The 22,486-nt window shown below is 30.3% G+C and overlaps 1 protein-coding gene across 1 annotated transcript; it reads left to right on the top strand.

Moving 5' to 3' along the window:
- Positions 1 to 18,845: 18,845 nt before the first annotated feature.
- On the top strand, positions 18,846 to 21,886 carry LOC101250045 (transcription factor bHLH95-like). The gene is made up of 3 exons (XM_004229072.5): positions 18,846 to 19,224; positions 20,534 to 20,962; positions 21,487 to 21,886. Exons 1-3 carry the CDS (start codon positions 18,850 to 18,852, stop codon positions 21,589 to 21,591), a joined length of 909 nt encoding a protein of 302 aa, XP_004229120.3. The 5' UTR covers positions 18,846 to 18,849; the 3' UTR covers positions 21,592 to 21,886.
- Positions 21,887 to 22,486: the final 600 nt, after the last annotated feature.

Raw genomic sequence — 22,486 nt, 5'->3', positions numbered from 1 at the left:
AAGAAGCAAGATGGGGCGTGATAATGTGTGTAGACTATAGGGCACTGAACAAGGCAACTGTGAAGAATAAGTATCCGGTTCCATTAGTGCAAGATTTGATAGACAGGTTGAGCAAGACATGCTGATTCATAAAACTTGATCTTAGGGTAGGCTATTGGCAGGTTTGAATAGTAGAAGCTGATGAACCTAAGACAACATGTGTAACTAGATATGGTTCTTATGCATTCCTTGTAATGCCATTCGATTTAACCAATGCCCCGGCTACCTTTTGCAACTTAATGAAAAATGTGTTGTTTGACTATCTTGATGATTTTGTAGTCGTATATCTTGATGTTATTGTTAACTATAGTCGAGCATTAGATGAACATGTCAATCACTTGAGTATGGTGTTGTCTCAATTGATAAAATACACACTTTATGTTAAGATGGAAAAGTGTGAATTTGCTCAACAGGAATTAAATTTATGGGGAATCTTGTTAGTAAAAACTAAGTTCGAATGGATAATAAGAAAGTGCAGGCTGTTGTTGATTTGCAAGCACCACATAATGTTAAGGATTTGCGGTCGTTTCTTGGGCTGACTAACTATTACACAAAGTTTATTGATGGTTTATCGAAAAGGGCAGCAACTTTGACTGATTTGTTGAAGAAGATGTTAAATAGGTATGGTTTGTATTATATGAAGAAACTTTTCAAAATTGGAAGGAAGCTATTGCATCTGAACCTATACTGAAGCTTCCTGATTTTGAGTTGCCATTTGAAGTACACACTGATGTGTCTGATAAAGCTATTGGAGGCGTGTTAGTGCATTTGAAAGTTGAAAATCGAATGATGCTGATCAGTGATATTCAACACATGAAAAAAATGGTTGTTGTTATGCATTCCCTGCAAGTTTGAAGAGTTTATCTCTTAGGTACTCCATTTGTACTGAGAACTGATAATGTAGCCAATATATTTTTCATGACACAAAAGAAGTTAAGTCCAAAATAGGCAAGATGGCAGGAGTTTCTGGCAGAATGTGATTTTATGTGGGAACATAAGCCAGGGAAGCATAATCAAGTTGCTGATGCATTGAGTCGAAAAGAGGTATTTGCTGCAGTATATTTAATTTCAAAACTTGAAACTAATTTGTTTGATAGAATCAAGTTGTGTGCTGCAAATGATTCATTGTATGTTAAATGGATGAGTCAAGTACAAGATGGAACAATGAGACGGTATTGGATCGAGGACAATCTGCTCTATTTTAAAGAAGGGAGAATCGTTATACCAAATTAGGGTGGACAACACAAAGATTTGATGAATGAAGCGCATGATTCTAATTGGGCTGGACATCTAGGTGTTGAAAGGGTGTTAGCTCTACTGTCTCGCGTTCATTTTTGGCCAAAGATGTAAGATGACATAGAGTCGTACGTAATGACTTGTCATGTTTGTCAAGTGGACAAGACTGAATGTAAGAAGGAAGCAGGTTTGTTGCAGCCTCTAACTATTCCTGAAAGGCCTTGGTTGTCGGTAAGCATGGATTTCATTTCGGATTTTTCTAAAGTAGATGGCAAAGCATCAATAATGGTGGTGGCAGACATGTTTTCGAAATATCTTGTTTTCATTGTTGCACCTGAATTATGTTCATTTGAGATCGCTGCTGATTTATTCTATGAATATGTGATTAAATACTTTGGTGTTCCGGCTGATATTATTAGTGATAGGGATACAAGATTCACAGGCAGGTTTTGGACAACTTTGTTCAATATGATGGGAACTGAGTTGAAATTTTCTACTGCAAATCACCCACAAACAAATGGACGAATGGAAAGGATTATCACTTTCTAGAAGACTACTTGAAGCTCTATGCGACAGCAAGTCAACGGAACTGAGTTGCGTTGTTAGACACTCTGCAGTTTAATTATAATCTGCACAAGTCGTCTGTAATAGAAATGATCTCTTTCGAAATCATTTTACGCAAACAACCTATGACAACACGGGATGTTCTTAAGTCTAAAAATCATGGAAAGTGCCCAGCAACATACAAGGGTTGCAAGGGATAGACTTGAGATGTTATCTGAGGCACAAGACAACTTTCATATTCACTAAATATTTCATCACTATTTTGGGGTTCACGTAAAAATTATTTAATACAATATAAACAACTACTATAGATGATGTTTTTATAAAAGATAAAATTTTAATGTAAAATTTTAAATTTTTGAAATATCCAAAATGAGATTTGACCAAAATACTAAAAAAAACTAGTATTTCAAAATTTGGTATATTTGCCAAATAATGACAAATTGTATGAACAAACACTTTTTTGTCATTTTTTCCCTCATATATTATTTGAAAAATCTATGGCAAAACGGGTTTTTGGACAACGTAAATAATTACAGGGAAAGAGGATTAGTATACCGGATCCATATTTTAATCCTTATGTGAAGAAGATTATTTGTCTTACGGTGGGTAAGAAATTTTTTTATCCTTGTTAACCTCATGCCCAGAAGTAAATTGGTACTTGTACAAAAGATTCATAATCAACTTAATGGAGTACTTGACACCAGAAGTGAACAAGATTAACTCATCTGCATAACTAAGGAGATTAATTTGGGGACCCCTTTTACACCAAAGAAAAACCAATGAACTTATCATTAAAAAGCAATTAATTCAAAGCTCTAAATCTTCCTTGAGTTTAGTTATTTTTCTTGAAGGCATAATTTATGTCTTGGACATAATTCTCCTTCACTTGTGCCAGTGAACTTATATTTTGAGGCATATTTTGTAGGCATGCTATATAAATATTTTTTTAACTTGATTTTATTTCATATTTATATTTTTCAATGATATTTGTGCACTAGTAGACACTTATGGATTTTTATTCCTATATTATTATTTTATTTCAAACCTATTTGTTTTTATCTCTCACACCAGACGATCCCTTAAACTTAGATAAAGTTGAAAATAAGGCACCCACATCCTATGTGACATCGTACATCACAATTTGTATCATAGATGGTGTTAAACATGTTTTAAGTCACACAGGATTCATGTGTCTACTTGTTCAACTTTATATAAATTTAAATGTCTACTTCCATTCATATTTTTGGTCAACTTTTGCTATTCAATTGTTACTAGTAATTGTAAAAAAGAAATAGTGGTAAGAGTTGAAAATAAAAGATTTGGTGGTTAGAAAATTGTTAAGATTTGCAATCCTTTTTTGACTTTGTTATATTTACCTATGTGATTAGTGACATAGACATGATTTTCTCCTTCTATAAATAGAGCATTCTTGCTCATTTGTAGAACATACCAAGTTAGAGAGAAAAGATTATTTTTGAGAGCAAAGTGAGATATTTCATAGACAATACAAGAAAAATAGTATGTGAAGAAAAATAGAGTGTGAGCGATATTATAATAAGATGAAAACAAAAGAGTGTTGTTCCTTTTGAGTGTGTAGTAATCACTTTGAGTATTATATGGTAACTACACAGTGTAAAATTCCTTACTATAGTGATATCAGTTGCTTCTCTTTGCCCTTGATTTTTACCTTGTTTAGAAGGGTTTCTACGTAAAATTTTTGGTGTCATTTTTTTCCCATTTTATTTCTTTTACTATTACCATATATATTTTTGTATTTATCCACGTTTTTCCAAAACTTTTCACTCAAAATTGAAAGGTACAAATATACAATAAAGCTAAGTTAAAAATGACATTAATGTATTATGCATAATTTGAGCTTATGTATGAAGCATAATTTTACCTGAAGTATGCCTTGAAATAAAAAAATTCTATTGTTAAGGACATTCTCGGCTATTTTGTGTACTTAAAAGCTCTTCAAGGTATAAGTTAAAAATCAATTATTTTGAGCAGCGAAAATTGAATACCATTCAAAATAGAGGCACTTGTGAAACTGTTCCCTCATAATACTTTCCTTCGTTATTCTTACCTTGTTTACTATACTAAAAATAACAGAGGTCTTCTTTTACTTTTTTAAATTTAAAAATTATAAAAGATAATTTATTACTCTTTTATTTTTATCCTTATTATTAAGTATAATTAATACACATACGCACTCAATACACAATTGGTTGATTAATGTATCATAAATAATTTATTAACTATTTTAAAGTTGAACCTATTATATAGTTTATACGATTTTATCTGTTAGAAGATATAATACGTTAACACTAGCTAATTATTATCTTATTTTCCAATAAATATATTATTTTCCCTTTTTCCTTTTAGTGGAATTTATCATTATATTCTTGCAATATTTTTCTTCAAATCAACTGATACATAAAAATTTTGCAAGAACGAATTAGTGTCAAAATACATTCTATTATTGCGAAAAATTATCTATTCTCAAATCTGTATAATCAAGTGTTTTTTTCTATTATAATATTGTATACATCTGATTTTATAATTTCAACTGTAAAAGTTTGATGCACTTTTTAGATTACCAAATATTGAACACATTTGAGAATAGATGATTTTTTTGCAATAATAAAATTTATTTTTACACTAAATTTATTCAGAGAAAAATATTTAGTTATACCGTTTAAATACAAAATACTTCTATATAACCGTGTTTGGCTTTACAACTACATAACAATACAATCTTTACAAACAAAAAAAAACGAAAAATATAATGAAGGGACACGTTTTTTGTCTCTAAAAATCTCTATTTTTTTTATGGTTCTTCCTATAATATCCCCTTTCAATATTTTAACTTCTGTTATAAGCATATTTATATAATAGTGAATGTCTAATTAGTCTTTTTAGGATATGGTTAGGAATTCTATTCGGAAAACAAGTTTGGTTTCCCCTATAAATTTAGGGTTTTCATTCATTGTAAATCAGATCAATGAATCCTGAATATACTTAAAGATGAATAAAAAGTCTTTTTTCTTCTTCCTACTTTATTCTTCTTCTTGTTTATATAGTTTCATAACACGCTATCAATACAATTTTTCTGTTCTTAATGAAATACGACAGAAGACAGGAAGAGTGTAGAAAGATCTTGTAAAGTTATGAAATAAGGTTCTCATATCTGTAAGATATGAATTATCTTTACTTTGTTATTATAGTTATTTATTTAAAAGATTTGGAGTTATCATTTCAAGTAAGTATTTAAAGAGACTTGTCGACTTATTATACATTTTATTTTAACAGAATGAGAAGAGAATTCCATAGTTTATTTTTATAATTAAATGAGAGCAATTCAGTGAAAGGTATATTTTTAATTGTTATAACAGGTATGAGATCGATTAAGCTATATCTATTAACTACTAATGTTGATTATAAGAAATCAGTAATCTCAATTTGTGTGTAATTTATAATGTATAATTTATGATCCTCAAAAGTGACAAAATTACAATTATTTTAACGACTTGAGGTTGAGCCTCATTGTGGCTAAGACAATGAATATGTTTTATTACACCAAAAGAATAAGATGATGGATTTATGTCCAATCGCACTAAGAGGGTAAGATACTGGGGTAAAGTCCTCGTGCACCATGATGAGATGTTATTAGGTTCAAGTTCCATTGATTTATGGCCTAAGACACTTTTATATGGATAAGACATTGAATTTGAGTTTTAATTCACCATATTGATGTATAATAATGATTAAAGAAAAACTAATGTAATTTTGATGAAAAGTCATGAAATTACTGTATTTGATCCATTACTTTAATATGGTAGTAGTTCATAATATGTATGAAGGAGACAAGTGATTCAATAATGCACATAAATATGAAATAAGGTACTAAAACTATCATAATTTGATGTGCTCACATTTTTGTGTTCCATTCATGAAGAATGAAAATTTTGGTAAATGCTAAAAATATATATCCATTCTCTAAAGGGAATGAGGTGTAAGCCACCATGCTAGGCGTGGGTAAGATTGCGACCTTTTGTCAATAATGTAGTATCACCAAGAATGTCTCATAGAAGACATGTATTATAAAAAAAATTTCATGCTTTACCTTCAGACTTGTATTGGACAAGAATTAGAGCAATTAAGACACATTCTATAGTAAATAAGATTAATAATTTCAATACATTGTTAATTTGACATGATTGTCTGGGACATCATTAATCTGTAATGTTTAGACGAATTATTAAAAGTTAAAATGGACATCCAATGAACAACCAAAAAATTCTTTTAAATGGTGAATTTTCTTTTACGGCTTGTTAGCAAGACAAACTAATTTTGAGACCATCATAAACGAAAGTTGAGATTGAATTCCTTGCGTTCTAGGAACATATACAGATATTGCGGACCTATTCATCCACCTAGTGAATTGCTTAGATACTTAATGGTCCTAAAAGATTTTTCTTTATTATCGTTTCATGTGTTCCTATTGTTATCTCGCAAATTTGATGTTTGCAAAAATATCGACACAAATGATATGATTATGTGTACAGTTTTCTGATAATCACATTAGTTCGTTCAGTGATGAAATCACGACTCACCTCTAAAAAGGGTAGAATTAGAAATTAAAATTATCTCATATAATAATAAATTAGAAATTTACTAAAACAAAAGGCATATGTCATAGTAAACTTAGAGCTTACAACTACTAATAATTTTATAAGTTGGCATGAATAATTTGGTCATATCAAGATGTGCATACTGAGTAATAGACATACATTGAAGAACTAGAAGATCATTTAAGAATTCTTTATGTTGCTTGTTCTAGTGATAAGTTGATTGGATCAACTAAAGTTGAGATTAAATCCCTACATTCTGAAAAGTATAAAATGTGAATATGGGCTCGTTCACCTATCATGTGATATGATAAAGCGATGCATCTATAAGATAATCACATGTGTGCTTATTGTCAACTTGCAGTTAGACATTCACATAATTGTTTGTGCATGATAAGAGCACAACTTTCAAAATATGTAATCAAGATAATTTATCTTGATAATCAAGATAATTTATCTTGATAATGTTGACAATTATTTAAGATGATGTGACATTAAACGTCTATGATAGAAAGAAAAATCATTGCCTATGAAAATAAAGCTCCATGTGTTGATTTTATATATGGTACCACATACAAAAGTAGTTCTACACATAAGACCAATAAATTACGAACAAATTTCTTTCAATTGATCATGGTCAGGGACTAAATATTTTTCATCTAATTATTTTGATATGTAGTACATAATCAATGAATATACAATGATTCACAAAGATAAATTCTCCAAAAGATTTGGATACATGTTAGTTTATCTAACATAAGGGGGATATTAGAAGCAACACAAGAATTATAAATACTCCATTGAATGTCTCTTAAGGATAGAGCGTACGACATGCATGAAGCATGATAGGCTAATCAATTCTCTCAAGGATAGATCCTAAGACATGCATGAAACATGATAGACTAATCAATTCTAAATAAAACGATCCTTGAAAAAAAGGGAGGATCAAAGAATCAAAATGATCATAATAAAGAGACGATGTGCTCTTGGAGAGCCTACGACATAACATTTAATGAAACCTCATGAGAGGGTAGATACCCAAAAATAATGAGTATCTTTGATACAATAGCACACAATATTGTAAAATAATTATAATGATATAAATTCTACGACTATAAATGTATGTTGGTGTGAAATAATTATCAAGTGAAAAGTGAAATGATGCATATTGATAAGCGTAAAACTTATTTGACTTGCAACCGAGACATTAGAAAATGGTATGCATTTAATATTAAATGTTGCCACTTGACAAAATTGATATGAAAATATCCTTTGGGTTCAAAATCTAAAGCATATACAAGGTTTTGGAAAGCTTTTTTATCATCCTCATAAGGATTAAATAGATTCAGAATGCATAGAGCATACACAAGTATTATTATTCAAGTTAATAATTAGAATTAAAACACTTCGAAGAATTTTCAAAAGGCAATAAATAGGTTATTTCCTGAAAGAAGTTGAAGTAAGGGACTCGCATAAATATTTGATCCTGAAGGGAATATTCATAAAAGAAGGTAGAAGGAAGAATATTTCGTCAATGTTTTTCTACACTCTTGAGCTCCCTTGAATGATGATATCAATATGCAACAAGTTTGTTCATGTAATACTATACTTGATTTATTCACCAAGTCTCTACCACTTACAACTTTTAAAAAGATGGTGCACAAGCTTGAAAAACGAAGATCCAAGGCTTTGGATTGATGTTCTCATTAGGGAAGTTAAGACGTGATGTACTCTTTTTCCTTCACAAGGTTTTATCCCATTGGGTTTTCCTTTTAAGGGTTTTAATGAGGCATTCATACTTAATGCGTATTATTAGATATGTGTACTCTTCTTTCTTCATTAGATTTTTTTCCACTGGGTTTCATCTAGTAAAGTTTTAACGACGCACATGATCTACCGACATTCAAGGGGGAGTGTTATAAACATATTTGTATTAGTGAATATATAATTATGTGGAGTACTTTTAGGATATGCTTAGAAATCCTACTTGGGACCAAGTTAGGTTTTCACTATAAATAAAGGGGTTATCCTTCATTGAAATTCAGATCCATGAATCCTGAATATAATTCAAGCTGAATAATAAGTCTGATCTCTTCTCCCTACTTTATTCTTCTTCTTGTTTATATAGTTTCATAATAACTACCTATTTTTTTTATTCTTTTCTAATCTTTTTCCTAAAATATTGAAAAAGAAAATTCTCTTTTTCTCTCTTAACTTTTTTTTTCCTGAAAACTTTCTCCCTCCTTTTCTAATTTCTCTCTCTTCACTCGTTTCTTTTCTTCGTTACCTTGTTTAAACCATTTTTTATAGCATTTTATTTTCCTGAAATTTTATTTGTTTTTTATGTCCCTTCATTATTTTATTTAAATCATTTTTACACTAAACTAGGTTGAAACATATAACAAAAGGTAACTTTAACATCAAAGTTTGAATTTATTTTTTCAAATTCATTTGGTTATGATTTGGCATAATTCATTAATTAAGATAAAATTGATTTAGATTAATTGAACTTTTATATTGTACATAATGAATTTTTTTTTGATGATACTCAAAAGATGGAATACTTGATCGTTTAGATTATGATGTGATAGATTATAAGATTGTAACATATAACTAAAATTAATTTTACTATCAATTATAACTCAATATCTTTTATAGGTATAAATCAACATCTCATCAACAAATTATTCATTTCATACATCAAAATACATACACTATGACATATTGCAACTTCATATCATCAAATTACAATTATTTTTAAACCAACAAATTGACCAATTATTTTTAATTTTATAGTTATTAAAATTTCAAATTTGACACAAATGTTACACCACAATATACATCATGTAAATTAACTTGATGATACTAAAAAGTTGGCACATAGTTGATTAAATTATAGTGTTATGCATGATAGAGTTCGAACATATAGCTAAAATCAACCTTACCATCAAAATTATAGATCAATTTCTTTTATAATTCTTTATCAACATATCACCAAAAATTAGTCACGCCATCCATCAAATTTAAATCAAAATAATACCAATATTTTAACTATATCATCCATCAAAATATATAATCTAAAATATATCATAGTTAAAAACCAAAAAAATCTTCAGTTATTGTACTAGATCAGCCATCAAAGTATATTCCAATATATATCATCAATTAAAATACCATATCATCAACAATTGTACCAAATCGATCACCAAAGTGTATAAACTAATTCTTTTTGTGTTTAAAAATTATTTCAACAATTTATGGACTACATGATACAATCATATTCACCATGATCATGCGGATTTCTTTGAATTAACAATTGTAATTTTTTCTCCTTACCTTGTTTTTTTTGTCAATTTGAAGGTAATAATGAGAGAATTTGCACTAACGACTTTCTCATTACCTTTCTTTTGGAGAATTAGTTGTAACACATAAAGAAATCTCACAATTGATACCATGAATTATTCTTTTATATTCACTTTGAGGAAATATACTGAATGCATTCAACTCAAAACATAATTTAGAACATACGATGGGACTATTAATAATGTTTTGAAGCCTTCACCTAAGACTTTTTATATTACTAAAATTCATGGATAAAAAACAAGAACAAAATTAATTTCTGTTCTCGAATTAGAGGTGCTTTTTATTTTGAAAAATAAGAATAAAAAAGAATAAAATAGTATCAAGAATGAATATTTAACATAGATATTAACAATGGAAGAAATGAGAAACTAATAAGATAGTGAGAAACATATGCGAGAATATTTTTGTGATTGAGATAAATAATGGAGAGAGGAGAAAAAAGAACTTGATATGAGTCCCAAAAATTAAGCACACTAACCCAAAATAAAAAAAAAGGTGTACTAATTTAAATTATCATATTTGTAATTAAAAATATAGTTTTGTAAATAAAAAAGAGTAAATTTTATTGTGACAAATGAGTTCTGTCATTATAGAAAATCCAATAGAGAAAAAATTTGGGTTAGAAAACTTTTTCATAGTAACTTGAAATTTTCCAACATAGTCCTGATTTGGATGAAATTAGAGTCATTAAAGTATAGGAAAATCTGGTAACAATTGGGTGATCTAATTTTAAATTTGATCACATGAGTAGATAACTAAGACATCAAGGAACACAAATGACTTTACAAAATTGAATTCGGTGAGTAGAACTCTCAAAATGGATCTTAGCATGAACATGTAGTTTTTGAGTGACGTTGGTTGAAGGTGTATTGTATAATGAGGGTCAAGGAATCATTAAAATAGCTTATTGTTTTTGTGCAAGTAGTTGAGGAGGGATTTTTGCCGCCAGGGCGGGGCCATTGTAGCGGGTGAGCGTCGCCATGGCAAGGCAGATGTGACTTAAAGTTGAAAATAAACCCCAAAATATTTTATTTTGCAATTTCTGAACGTGAGAGCTAAGGAACGAATACAGGAGTTTTCTTGATAGTTTACCACCATTCTTGAGGATAAGGATAATATTTTAACTTTCCAAATCAAATTTTTGGTTTGTAGAACGTAACGTAATAGGTAATTATCGACGAGGGAGGATTTTGATCTGGAAATTATAGTGGAGAAAGTTCTAATCATATTATCCTGGTAATTAGGTGTTATTTATTGATCCTCGCACTATTATGATTGTTTGTAGACCAAGAACAAACGGAACGAATTCAGAAAGGGAACAATCAAGTTTCATAAGGGATTCAAGTTTGTTTCGAGGTATGTGATTGTTGTCATTTCATGATTGTGTGATATATGTTTGTTCTTGCTTCATTATGATATGTGTATGTATGTAAATTCATTATTGTTCAGAGTAGTTGTAAATGAGATAGATGAATTATGAATGTCCTTGTTTTTATGACTATGATAATCACTCGTGATTGTAATTGTGATTGTGGCTTGTTGAATGGATCGGGTGTTGTGTTCCTACACACTCACTTAGATCGGTTTCCACATGCTGTCATAATTATTGAATCAGGTACCACGTTTCGATATGCTAATATTTTGGCTTTGAATTCCATGAGAGGATCATTTAGTTCTCTATGCCCGCCTCTACAGGTAATTACGTAGGATGTCCACCTCATAATTTAATTCCAGATACCCAGGGAGTGGCGTCTTTGACGTGTGGCAGATCATCTTTTGATCGTACTTTTGCTGCAATTGTGGAGAACCTGTACATCTGAGGAGATATTATCCCCACCCACATGTGTTAAATTTTGCGCGGAAGCTGTCTAGAGAAGTGGTACCTGCGGGAAATGGTACTAATGGTAGAAGACATCCACAAGGTGGGTGAGTAGGAAATTAACGATGCCATGGAGGTAGGGGAAATGGTAATGAAGGCAGAGGTATAGTGCAATGAGGCAAAGAAGTAGCCCGTCACTATGATAGGGCTCAATATTACGCCTTTCGAGGCAAAAATGAATCAGAGGCATCTGATGCAGTGATCAGAAGTACTATTCTTGTCTGTTACTGGATAACTAATGTATTAATTGTTCCAGGTTCTACTTATTCTTATATATTCATGAGATTTACCTCATAATTTTCTATGGTTTGCGGTATACTTAATGCCCTCATCCATGTTTCTACCCTAGTTGGAAAGTTTGTCATATTTACCCATGTCTATCGTGCTTGTCCTATTTTACTTATGGATTTTCAGACTTGGGATGCTTTGGTTATTCGATATAATTGAATTTGAAATACTCTTAGGCATGACTTGGTTGTCGCCCTATTATATTGTACTTAATTGTAATACTAAGTCTTAGCTCTAGAAATGTCGAGAAGGGAAAAGTTACAGTGCGAAGAGATGTACAAGCCTAAGAAAGTTAAGATCATATTCTCCATTCGAGCTAGAAAATTGTGGTGGGGCAGGGTTGTTTAGCTTATTTAAATCATATTCGGGATGTTGAGTTTGAGTCTTTATCTATTGAGTCTATTCTTTTGGTGTTACAATCTAGAGAACTGATTTCTAATGATTTGTCTGGTATGCCTTCGGATAGAAATATAAATTTGTTCATTGATTTAGAAAGTGATACCTGCCTCTTAGGGTTCTCCATTTTTTAAAAAAATGATGTTAGTATGAGAATGCGTATAGATTTCCAACAATTGAATAGGGTCACTATTCAAAACAAGTACCCTTTGCTCAAATAAATGATCTTTTTGAGCAATTAAAAGGTTCATTAGTATTCTCAAAGATTGATCTAAGTTCTAGCTACCATCAGTTAAAAATTACACATGAGAATATGCCAAAGAAGGTGTTTAGAATTCACTATGAGCACTATGAGTTTCCAGTTATGTCTTTTGGATTGCCTGATGCACCCACCACTTTTATGAGTTTAATGAATGGGGTGTCCAAGCCATTTCTTGATTCATTCGTCAGTCTTGCTGATGATATTTTGGGCTATTCAAAAACTGAGGAAGAGCATGCCGACTAACTTCATATTGTTTTGGGTGTTCTCAGGAAACAATGGTTGTATGCTAAATTTTCTAATTGTGAATTTTGTTTGACTGCGGTTGCATTATTTGGGCATGTAGTTTCAAAAGAAGAGGTAATGGAAGATCCCTAAAATATTGAGGTTGTTAAGAATTTGGTCAAGACTAGCTGTGCGACAGAAGTTAGGAGTTTAGTGGGGCTCGCTAGCTATTATCGTAGGTTTGTGAAGTCCTTTTTCTTATATTGCCACTCACTTGAAAAACTTTACCAAAAAGGAGATACCATTTGAATGGACTAAAAATGTGAGGATAGCTTTCAAAAGATCAAGACTTTCTTGACCACAACACCTATCCTAGCACTACTGGTGGAAGGTAAAGATTTTTTTTTCTAATGCTTCACATTCAGGTTTGGTGTTGTGTTGACGCAAGATAAGAATGTTATAGCTTATGACTCAAGTCAATTGAAGGTGCATGAGAGGAATTATCAAACATATGATGCATAGTTGACATTGGTAGTGGTTGCTCTTAAGATCTGGCAACATTATCTCTATGGTGTTAAGTGTGAGGTGTTTACTGATCATCATTGTTTGCAGCATGCGTTCACTCAAAAGGATCTGAATTTGAGACAACGATGGTGGATGGAATTACTTAAAGATTATGATGTAACCATTCAACACTATCTGGGCAAGGCTAGTGTAATGGCAAATGCTTTGAATCGAAGGGCGATAAGTATGAGTCGTTTAGCTTTCTAGAGCGTAACTATATGAACTTTGTCTAATGAAATTCGTACCTTGGAGTCAAAATTCATGCAATTGGGAATCTCAAAAAAAGGTAGGGTGTTAGGTATCCTTGAAGTAAGGGGAACGTTTATGGAAGCTAGACATCAAGGCCAAGAAATTTGAAAATGAAAATTTCAATGAACTTAAGAAGAAAACAATGATTGGTAAGGAACAAGAGATCAATCTTGATGCAGAAGCTGTGCTTAGTTTTAAAGGAATGATATGTATTCCTCGAGTTTATGACTTGATTCAGAAATTATTGATAGAATCCCATGTTTCACAATATTCTATTTATCCGGGTGTGACCAAGATGTATCGAGATTTGAAGAGAATATATTGGTAGCCGGGCATAAAGAAGGATATAAAAGATTTTGTGGCTAAGAGTAAACATCGTCAACAAGTGAATTATGAACATCAAAGGCCTGCATGTTTTCTTCAAAGAATGCCAATTTTGAAATGGAAGTGGTAAAAAATAGTTGTGGATTTTGTGGTTACTCTTTTCAAGACTTTGAGAAAGTTAGATTCTATTTGAGTAGTGGTTGATAGATTGACTAAGTCAGCTCTTTTTCTTTCGGTAAGAATATTTTATAATGCTAAAAAATTGACTAAGGTTTATGTGAAAGAAATAGTTAGGTTTCATGGGGTGCCCTTTTCTATTATCTCAGATCATCGTACGCAGTTTACTTCCAAGTTTTGGATAAAATTACTTGATGAATTGGACACAAAACGCACTTTTCGTACCACTTTCCATCCACAAATTAATGGGCTGTCGGAAAGGACTATTCAAGTGTTAGAATACATGTTCAGTGCATGTGTGATTGACTCTGGAGGTTTATTTTGATAAGTTCTTACCCTTGTGTGATTTCTCTTATAATAATAGTTATCATTCCTGCATTGATATGGCATCGTTTGAATCATTATATTGGAGGAGATATAGATCACCCATAGGATTGTTCGAGGCTGGAGATGTGAAACCTTTGGGGTCGATTTAACGAAGCACGCTCAAGAGAAGGTGAAGGGTATTCAAACTAATCTTTTAGCAGCCTAGAAAAGACTAAAGAATTATGAAAATAATATGGTGAGCGACATGACATTTCAGGTTAGTTAGAATGTTCTTCTTAAGGTATCACCAATGCAAGGGGTGATGAGGTTTGGAAAGAAAGACAAGCTAGATGAGGTTTGACAAGAAAATCAAGCTAAGTCTGCGATACATTGGCCTTTTGAGGTTCTTATAGGTTCGATAGCGTATAGATATGATTTACCTCCTAATGTATTGAGAGTTCATCCGGTATTTCTTGTGTCTATATTGAAGAGATATCATGGGGACGACAATTATATCATTAAGTGGGATTGAATTGTGTAAGACAAAGACCTACAATATGAGGAGGAATCAATTGCAATTCTTGATTGTGATGTCCAAAATTTGAAGGCCAAGGATATTCAATTTATGATAGTTCAATAAAAGCATCGTCTAGTTGAGGAAGCTACTTGGGAAACCGATAAGGACATGTGAGACAAGTATTCCAAATGGTTGTCCATTTAGGTACTACTCAATTCCTTTCTTACCCTATTTTCCCTAAGTTGATCACTTGGTGATGACTGATAGGTAAATTTGTATCTAATGTAAAGACTGAGTTCCGTCTGTAGAAAATCCAACAGGAGAATTTTTTGGGTCAAAAACTTTTTCATAATAACTTGGAATTTTCCAATCTAGTCCAGATTCGGACGAAATTGGAGTAATTAAAGTCTAGGTAAATCTGATAGCAAGTGAGTGATGTGATTATGAATTTTATTACATAGATATATAGCTAAGATGATAAGAAATACATATCAATTTATGAAAGTGAATTTGGGTGAATAGAAGACCCGAAATTGATCTTAGCATGAAGAAGTAGTTTGTGAGTATTATTGGTTGAAGGTGTGTTGTCAAATGGGGGTCTAGAAATTATTAAAATATCTCAATGATTTCATGCAAGCCGTTGGCCGAGATTTCTGCCGCAAGGGCGGGGCGTCTATAGAGGGGTGAATGCGCCATGGCAGGGTAGACACGACTTAAAGATGGAAATAAATACCAAAATATTTTATTCAGCAATTGCTAAGGAACAAACCTAGGGATTTTCTTGACAGTTTTCCACCATTCTTGAGACTAAAGGTAAGATTTTAACTTCTCAATCCATTTTTTTGTTTGTCGAACGTAATTTAATAGGAAATTATCGATGGGGGAGGGTTTTGATAAGGAAATTATGGTGGAGGAATCCCTAATCTAGGTAGGGGGATCAATGTTTTGACGTATGATTGATATTACTTTTTATAATCTGGATAATTAGGTTATGTTTATTGATCCTAGCACTATTATAATTGTTAGTATACCAAGAACAAGTAAAGCAAAATCGGAAAGGGAAAAATAATTTTTTTTAGGGGATTCAAGTTTCTTTTGGGGTAAGTGATCCATGATTGTGTGATATATGTTCGTTCTTACTTCAGTAAAATATATGTATGTATGTAAATGTTGCATTATTAATCACACTAGTTTTTAATGAGTTAGATGAATGTCATAAACCATGACTTGATTATATAATTATGAGAATATACTTGTGATTGTGATTGTGGATTGTCGAATGAATCAGGGCTTGCATTACGATACTCTAACTTGGATCGATATCCACGTTTCGACATAATTATGTGATGGGTTGCCACGTTTTGACACAATCATTGCATCTAGTACCACGTTTTGTTATGCTAATATCTTGGGTTTGGATTCCATGAGAGTACCATTGACTTGACATAAATGTATAATTGAGGCTTGTGAAATACTCTGTTATTAAATGTTGTTGATATTGTATATATTCAATATTGCATGTGGTTATATTTTTGTAATGACTTATGTATAATGCACTTGTGGGATCACGCAAAATACCTGCGTGATCCTACCAGTACACTGTGGTTGTATAGTGATACTACACTTGCTATTTGTTTGTTGAGTACATGACATCTTTAAATAGGTATTGACAGACCTTGTTTAGAAGATCAACAACCGTCGTTCAAATTCAAGGGTAAGCAATTCTCCGGGTTTCCATGAGTTCTCCTAGCATTTATGTCCACATTTGGACTTAGACTAGTTCATTAGATATTCTTATGTTTAGTTGGTTTGTAACCATTTTCCTTTAGACTTTCGCTTCATTATTTTAGTTTTGGTACATTGACTTTCAGGTTCTAGGCATTTAATTTCGGAATTCGTTATTAGATCTTGTAGAAGTTTATGAGAACTTCAGTCTTAGTCATTTAAACCTTCTTTCATAACTTTAAATGCTTGTGTTCATATTAATTAATCGCTATTAATGGTTCTCCCACCAGAGGTGACGCGTGGGCGTCAATCACAACTGTATGAGTCGTGACATTTATATTGTAAAGTAAAGCCTTAAACACAATATCCTTGTAATTTTCCCTATTATGAATCGTTATAAAATAAGAAAAAAGTTTTATTAGATACTCAAATAAAGAATTTAAAATTAAATAAGAATTTGGTGAATTTTTCTACGACTCGGATATAAGTCCATCACAATCCAAGTAACTTGACTCGCCTATTTATTAACTCAATTCAATTTTATGTGTTCACATTCATTTTAATCCACCTATTTGATTAGATTTGTGTAAAAATCAAAGTAAAATCGAATTAAGTTATTAGTTTATCGATAATGGGTTATTGGTTTAGTGGTTTTGGTAAGAGTTTCAATTTTATTATTATTGGGTTATTGCTTCTTAGCGGATCAAGTTATTTCTTTAACTGATTATCGATAACACCATAGTAAATTAAATAATTATATTTTTACCGTTTAATATATGATTAAAGTTGTTGACTTAGAGTTTAGTCTCACACTTTCATTATTTGATTGTTTCAAATTCTCCGTTATTCTAAAATATGAGTGTCTTTGCTTTTGAGTAAAATGCTATTTGTCAAATCATGTGCATGGTTGATTTAATTTGACACCCTGCATCTTAGTGATTTCAATGAATTTTTTGTATCAAATCTTAATGGTGAAAACGATAAAATCTATAACCGATAGGACAATATCTTAATTAACAATAAGTCGAACTGATAAATCTCAAAACTAAACTAAACTAATCAATATACCACCCTACATGTGATACTCTTAATTTTCATATATAATTAAAAGAAATAGCAGTAAACACTTTTAATTATCAATAAATAATAAAAGTTTGTCGAGTATACCATTTATTAATGAATTATAAAAAAAATGCCAGCTACAAACTAATTGAGGATTAAGAAGGAATTAATATCCTAACTAATTATTTTTTTTGGCTCCTAATAAAGAAAAAAGTAATCATTAGTATTTAGAGGCACTTTAACATTTTGGCCAGAAGATGAAATAAAATGATGATATTTTTTTTATATAAAACGAATATGACATGATAAAACTTTTATTTACAGAAAAATACTTGCTTAATTATTAATTCAGTATGGTTAACTAAATAAATGAGTAAAAATATGCATAAAATTTAATGTATACAATGAAGCCAGCTATTAATGAAATTTCATTATTATTAACAATCACGTGAATAAACTATTATCAAAATCTCATTAACGATAATCATGTGATCTCTTATATTTTAAGCCGACTACCCATGCACAACTAATTCATATAACTTAAGAATTCAAACTTGCATTTTTTAAAATTAAAATCTTATGCAATTATTTTTATATATAGTCATTTTGATTATTATTATTTTAACCGATTTAAAAGCTTAGGTTGTTTGTATAGATGAGAATGATATCTTGATTAAGTTTGTATTTTATTATTTGTAACTAAAGTAATTAATTCTATTAATTATTTTTAGTAGTGATAAGTGTGAACTGGGACCCAATTGAGTGAGAACAAAATCTGTAACAAAAATAATTTAGGTACTGTTTTTTGTTTTGAAACTAGTAACAACATTTTGCTTATCATTATGTTTTGTTTTTTACTCAATACAAATGAATTATCCTTTTTTCTATCTTATGTTTTATTTTTCGTTTTTGCCATCCTTCTCTATAGTCTTTTCATATTTAGTCCCTGATTTCTCCTTTTTACACTTTGCCCCCCTATAAGAAAAAAAATATAAATAGGCGTAACATAGTTATATTATCAAATCACATGAAAAAGAAAAAAATGAATGAAGGTGGTGGGAATGACCATGATGCTGATGTCTGGTCATACCTGGACTTGAATGACTATCAAGTTGGGAGTGGAGAGAAGTTTGAGGGTGACAAGGTTCTAGATCTGACTAGGTCGGATGCTTGTCAGCCGTTAACAATAGTTAATGAGATGTTTGAAGTGAATATTTATGCTGCCAAAAATAGAAGTCCACCAAATCGAGAAAAAAATGGTAAGGGCATTGCTGAACCAAAGTCTGGTGTTGATAGAGGCGGAGGTAAACGAGAATCTAAGCACAAGATACACAAATGGACGGAGAGAGAAAGGAGAAAGAAGATGCTAACCTTGTTTGACACTCTTCATGATTTGGTTCCTAATCTCCCTACTAAGGTAAAAAAGAAGTTCTTTCAATGACTTATCTTATATTTGATTTTCCGATATCTTATCAGTTAAAAGGGAAATAATTCAATAAATTTAAAGATTATCTGAAACATGATTTTTTTGTTATTTTTCTTTTATTGTCTTCCACAACCTTAATTAATAATCGTAATCAACTTATCAAGAATTATTCAAAAAATGAATATAAGTTTTTCTTAAAATCAAATTTGAAAATGGAAAATGATTTTAAAAGTTACTCACCATATGTGATAGTTCCATTTTTTTCAACTTTCTAAATTGAGAATATATATTTTAGGAGAATCTTTTTAAGAAGCTTACTGAAGGAGACACGATTTTATGTCTCTCTCTCTCTCTCTCTCTCTCTCTCTCTATATATATATATATATATATATATATATATATATATATATATATATATATATATATATATATATATATATATATATATATATATCATGTGGAAGTTCAATTAAAAATTGAAAGAAATGAAAGTAATATTATTTAATTTTTCAAAACAAACTAAAATAAAAATAAAAATTAGAAAGACTATTTATAATAAACAACTAAATAAATTTATTTGGTGATTTACACATTTTCCTTATTTCTAATTTGTATATATCTACATGTTAATTCCAAAATAGAATAATAAGATGCATTTTTCATCTAAAACTGAAGGATAATACAATATAGAGCTTCCAACTTTCGCATATATAGATATACAAAAAAAAATCTCCACAAATTTATTTATCTTTCTCTTCTATCATAATAAGAATATGAAGTTTTTAACATTATCATAATTTCATTCTAAATTTGTCAAAAAGAACACTTTCTTAATCCGTATAATTATATGATCTTTAATCTATTGAAGCAATTAATAAGTATTAATTTTTATATCAATTTAATTTACATACATTAACTATATAGATTATAATTATGCTTGTAGTAGCGTATTTTTACTTGTTATTATCGATAAAATTTGCTTATTTTTAATATAAAATACAACCAATAACACTTTGTATGCAAATCACCTTATTACAATTAACTTTACAAGAAGGATAGATTGGTTAGATGCCTAATAAACATGGTTTGTAGATTATGGAATCAAATTTATAGTCTTTTTCCTAATTTGCATTAATTAAATTTTTTTTTTCAAGACACTTATAAATGACTTGAAACTTATTCATTTGTATATGGTATTCCTTGATTTCTTCGTGTGTGTTTACTCCCGTTAATTAGTTAATATCCTGATTTCGTCTTTGAAGTAGAAATAACATTAATTTCATATTTTATTAAAATGTAGGCTGATCAGTCTACAATAGTTGGTGAAGCAGTGAACCACATCCTTGAACTGCAGAATATTTTCACAAAACTTAAAAGTCAAAAGCTAGAAAGGCTAGAAGAATATAACATAAGGTTGATGAGTTCACAAAAAGTTGATAATAGTTGGGAGAAATATGTGGGCGATCAAGTATCAACCAACAATTCAACTGTTATTACACCAACAACTCATGGTCCTAGTCCTCTTATTCCAACAGGTTTTATGACATGGAGTTCACCAAATGTGATACTGAATGTTTGTGGTGAGGATGCACATATTAGTGTGTGTTTTCCTAAGAATCCAAAATTATTTGCCATTATTTGTTATGTTTTAGAAAAACATAAAATTGACATTCTGTCTGCTCAAGTTTCATCTGATCAATTCAGAAGCATGTTCATGATCCAAGCTCATGTAAGTCCTTTCATTTTTGTAGTGTATTATATGTTGGTCAATTTGAACATTGTGAACTAGGTTTTTTTTTAGTTAGCATACTCTCTAATTCATTTTAAGTGTCTTTATTTGATTTATCACTAAAAGTTCAACAATGACACGCATTGAGAAATTATTTTGAATTGGGTGTTTGAAAAATATATAGTCATTTTTTTATGAGTCTAATCAAACATTTATATTCACATCAAATGAAGTATATATCTATTTTTTTTGTTTTTATAGAAAGGACTCCTCCCACCAAGTCGCACCCTGAGGTTAAAATTCTCTGTTTGTTACTACATATAGTTAATTCATATATTATATATATTTAGAAATTATTTAACTTCTTTTACCTGAGTCAAATGTCTAATAATAGAAATTATATGGATAAACATGAGTACATATATCCCTCTTCATTCCCCAATTGTAAAATTTTATTGATTATATTGTTGTTGTTGTTGTTATTATTATTGTTTGGTTCTAAAACGTGTTTGATGTATAAATAGGCAAAAGGTGGAAGTGAGTTAGCTCTATTCTCCGAAGTATTCACAGTGGAAGACATGTTCAAGCAAGCTGCAATTGAGATAAGGGCATTGACAACCTCCAAATGATCAACATCTATTTACTTTTGATGTTCAACCATTGGAAGATGAACGGTTATCGCCGCATAGACATGTTTACTTTTATAGTTTATCCGGTAGAGGATGAACTATTATGTCCATAAAGAATATATTATTTACTTTTATGGTTCATTCGATAGAGATAAACTATTGTGGTTGTAAAGAATATTTTATTTTCTTTTACATTTTATGATGAACGTTTGTCTCAATGGTGGAGAAATGAAAACTATAGAAAGTTTCTTCCTATGAATTTATAAAAAGACAAAAATCTTGCTTTGACATATGTTTATTTATTTTCTTTAAGGGCGTGTTTGTTATGGATGAATGTTTATCAATTCGCATAATCAAGTTCTACTTTTCCAACTCTTACCTATTTTTTTATTATAATATAAAAGAACGAACCATTTTTCTTATAAAAAAATTACATCGCAACATTTATTTTATTTTACTTCTTAGAATTCAAATATGTCGAGAATAAAATATGTACCATTTTTTAAATTATTATTTTTCTTAAAATTAAAGGCATATTAATAAAATTTAATTAACTTTAGAGTTCTTATAGTATTTTTGAGCCACTCCTGATCCTTGACTATCGCTTTGTAATATTATTCTAAATTATGTATAAATATTCTTGAGACAATTTTTTTTTACCTATCAAATAACATAAATTAGCAAGAAACTGGAATTACTCATTTTTACTCTCTACCAAAGAAATCCTAAGAGATGAAAAATATCACATTCCTTAACTTTTCTAAAACACATGTGCATCACTTTAAGAAAGTTATTTAAATATTTTTATGTAAAGAGGAATTCTTTTTTGACTTGATCGATCTTTAATTGAAGTCTAACACTACGAAAGTTATTCTTTTATCATCCAAATCCAACA

Source organism: Solanum lycopersicum, chromosome 1 (assembly GCF_036512215.1).
Source record: "Solanum lycopersicum chromosome 1, SLM_r2.1".
In the NCBI taxonomy this organism is placed as follows: domain Eukaryota; kingdom Viridiplantae; phylum Streptophyta; class Magnoliopsida; order Solanales; family Solanaceae; genus Solanum; species Solanum lycopersicum.
Note: the sequence above shows the minus strand (reverse complement) of the source record. Positions and strands in the feature narration are given on the sequence as shown.